The 2,236-nt window shown below is 44.8% G+C and overlaps 1 protein-coding gene across 1 annotated transcript; it reads left to right on the top strand.

Annotated features, from left to right (window-relative positions):
- On the top strand, nucleotides 1-2,162 carry LSM4 (LSM4 homolog, U6 small nuclear RNA and mRNA degradation associated). Its single transcript, XM_042444520.1, has 2 exons — nucleotides 1-39; nucleotides 1,920-2,162. The coding sequence occupies exons 1-2, from the start codon at nucleotides 1-3 to the stop codon at nucleotides 2,160-2,162; spliced, it is 282 nt and encodes a 93-aa protein (XP_042300454.1).
- Nucleotides 2,163-2,236: the final 74 nt, after the last annotated feature.

The following is a 2,236-nucleotide window of genomic DNA, read 5'->3' on the forward strand; positions in this document are numbered from 1 at the left end:
ATGAACATCAACCTTCGTGAAGTCATCTGTACATCCAGGGTAAGGATGGCTATTTTGCCTGCGTGTGATGGGTCAGCATCCCTGTGGATAGGGTTTACATAATAACTAGGAAGCAGCCTTGTACTGAGTTGAACCATTGGTTCATCAGGCCTTTGTGTTGTTAGCTATGACTGGCAGAATCAGCGCTCCAGGTTTTCAGGAGTCATTCTTTCTTAGCCCAGTCTGCCAAAAACAGGGACTGGATGCAGAAGGGGCTGTGTGAACATCAGAGGTTGCCTTATACTCAGGCAGACCCATAGGGCCATCTGTGGCCTTATATTGTCAACTCTAGCTCCACAGTGTTCATTCCTAGCCCTGCCTGGAGATCCCAGGTCATCTTTGCTGGTGGCCTCATATCCAAGGACCAGCCAAGCCCAGTCCCATCAGCTCCTGATACCAGACAAGATTGGGTGTGTTTAGCATGGTATGATCTCACAAGTAGTGTGAGTTGGGGTTGTTAAGTTTCTTACTTGCCTTTTTCTTTATGACAACTGGAATATGGCAAACTAATAATCAAAATTGTGTGTAATGCAAAACTGTACCTCTGCTGTGGACAAAAGATTTTTAAAAAATCATAGTAAGAGCCATGTAATAAGGTGATATTGATGAATCCATCCATTCAAATGCTTGGAACAAAGAAATGCTTTAGCATACTGTAGCACTGAAAAAAGGATGTTGTGAGGATCACCTTCTTGGTGAGACCATTGCATTGGAGTCGTATGACCAAAAAGGCTGCAAAGGATTCCCACCTCCTCTCAGTCTGGGCAGCTATTCTATAGGATGCTGTATTTGATTGTGTCTAGAGCTACTGAGAGACAAAGAAAGAGATAAAAACAAACCTTGAATTTTCATATGTCCTCACACATTTTCCAGTAGTTTCCAGTCATTTTACAATTTCGAGAGGGTTTCATTAGGAATGGTCTTGAAGCACTGCCTCTTCAAGGTGACCCAAGTACCACTTCCACCTCCTTCACTCCCAAGGAGGTATCACTCCACTAGCTGGCCATTGCATCCTCTCCCCTCAAGGTTTTAAGTAGCCATACCAAGCATGTCAACCTTTCATACCATGGGGTTGGATTGCATGGGCCTTGTGGTCTTCTTTAATTCTATGATTCTGTGATCAGTTGTTCTGAAAGAGGACCATGATGGAAAAACATGATGAAACACTCTTGTGATGCCATGGAGCTGCTTGATAATATACTGTACTGGGATTCTGGAAGTTGTAGTCCAGAAAACTATTTTTTTCCCCTAGCTGCGACCACACTTACTGAGGTTCTGCCTTTGGGACAGAAATGTTGCTTTCTTGGTTGTTCTGCCTGTTGCCCACTAGGTGGTACTGTCAGCATTGATCCCAGATGCACCAAGTTTTAAGAGGAGACCAAGATGCCTCTTATTTTTCAGATTGGGAGCTGTGGCGGTGGTGGGGTGAACAGGACAGTTTTAGGGGAAAGGATCCAGATTGTAATTGATGTATAAGACGAAGGCAGGGACTCTTCTAGTCCCCTTCTAGAAGCTCCAAGGTTTTTTAAAGCCACTTTGCTTGAGGGAGGGAGAAGCATCTTGGAAATGAACATGCAAAAATTGCTTCCATGCTGGACTATTCCAATCAGCAGAAAGAAGGGATGGTTCTCCTTTTGGAAAATCATGAATTACTAGTGTATTGTCTTTAAGTTCTATTTCTGGTGTTTTGCTTTGTATGATATTAATTTTATGTATTGGAGCAGACTAAAAGTAAAAAGGATTGATCAGATTTCTTTTCTGAAGTGAATTTTTCGAAGTGATGGATGAATTTCCTTGTGGGAAGGTAGGGAAAGCCAACTTCTCATGTGGGCTAGTAATTTACATTGCTAGCCCGCTCTGACTTTCCCCTTTTTGGGCAGGATGGAGACAAGTTCTGGCGGATGCCGGAGTGTTATATTCGAGGCAGCACCATCAAGTACCTGCGAATCCCGGACGAGATCATTGACATGGTGAAGGAAGAGGTGGTGTCGAAAGGCCGAGGGCGCGGAGGGATGCAGCAGAAGCAGCAACAGAAGGGGCGCGGTGTTGGTGGCACTGGACGGGGTAAGGGCTGGGAGGGTTCGGGTCCGAACAAGATCCTCATTGTCAGCCCCAGTATCTAGGTGCAGTTGGCCAATTCCTGAATTTGGAAGTTCAGGTTCCCTGACAGCCTCTGAGTGAACACTTGATGCTTTTT

This window comes from Sceloporus undulatus, unplaced genomic scaffold (genome assembly GCF_019175285.1).
Source record: "Sceloporus undulatus isolate JIND9_A2432 ecotype Alabama unplaced genomic scaffold, SceUnd_v1.1 scaffold_12837, whole genome shotgun sequence".
NCBI classification, from domain to species: Eukaryota; Metazoa; Chordata; class Lepidosauria; order Squamata; family Phrynosomatidae; genus Sceloporus; species Sceloporus undulatus.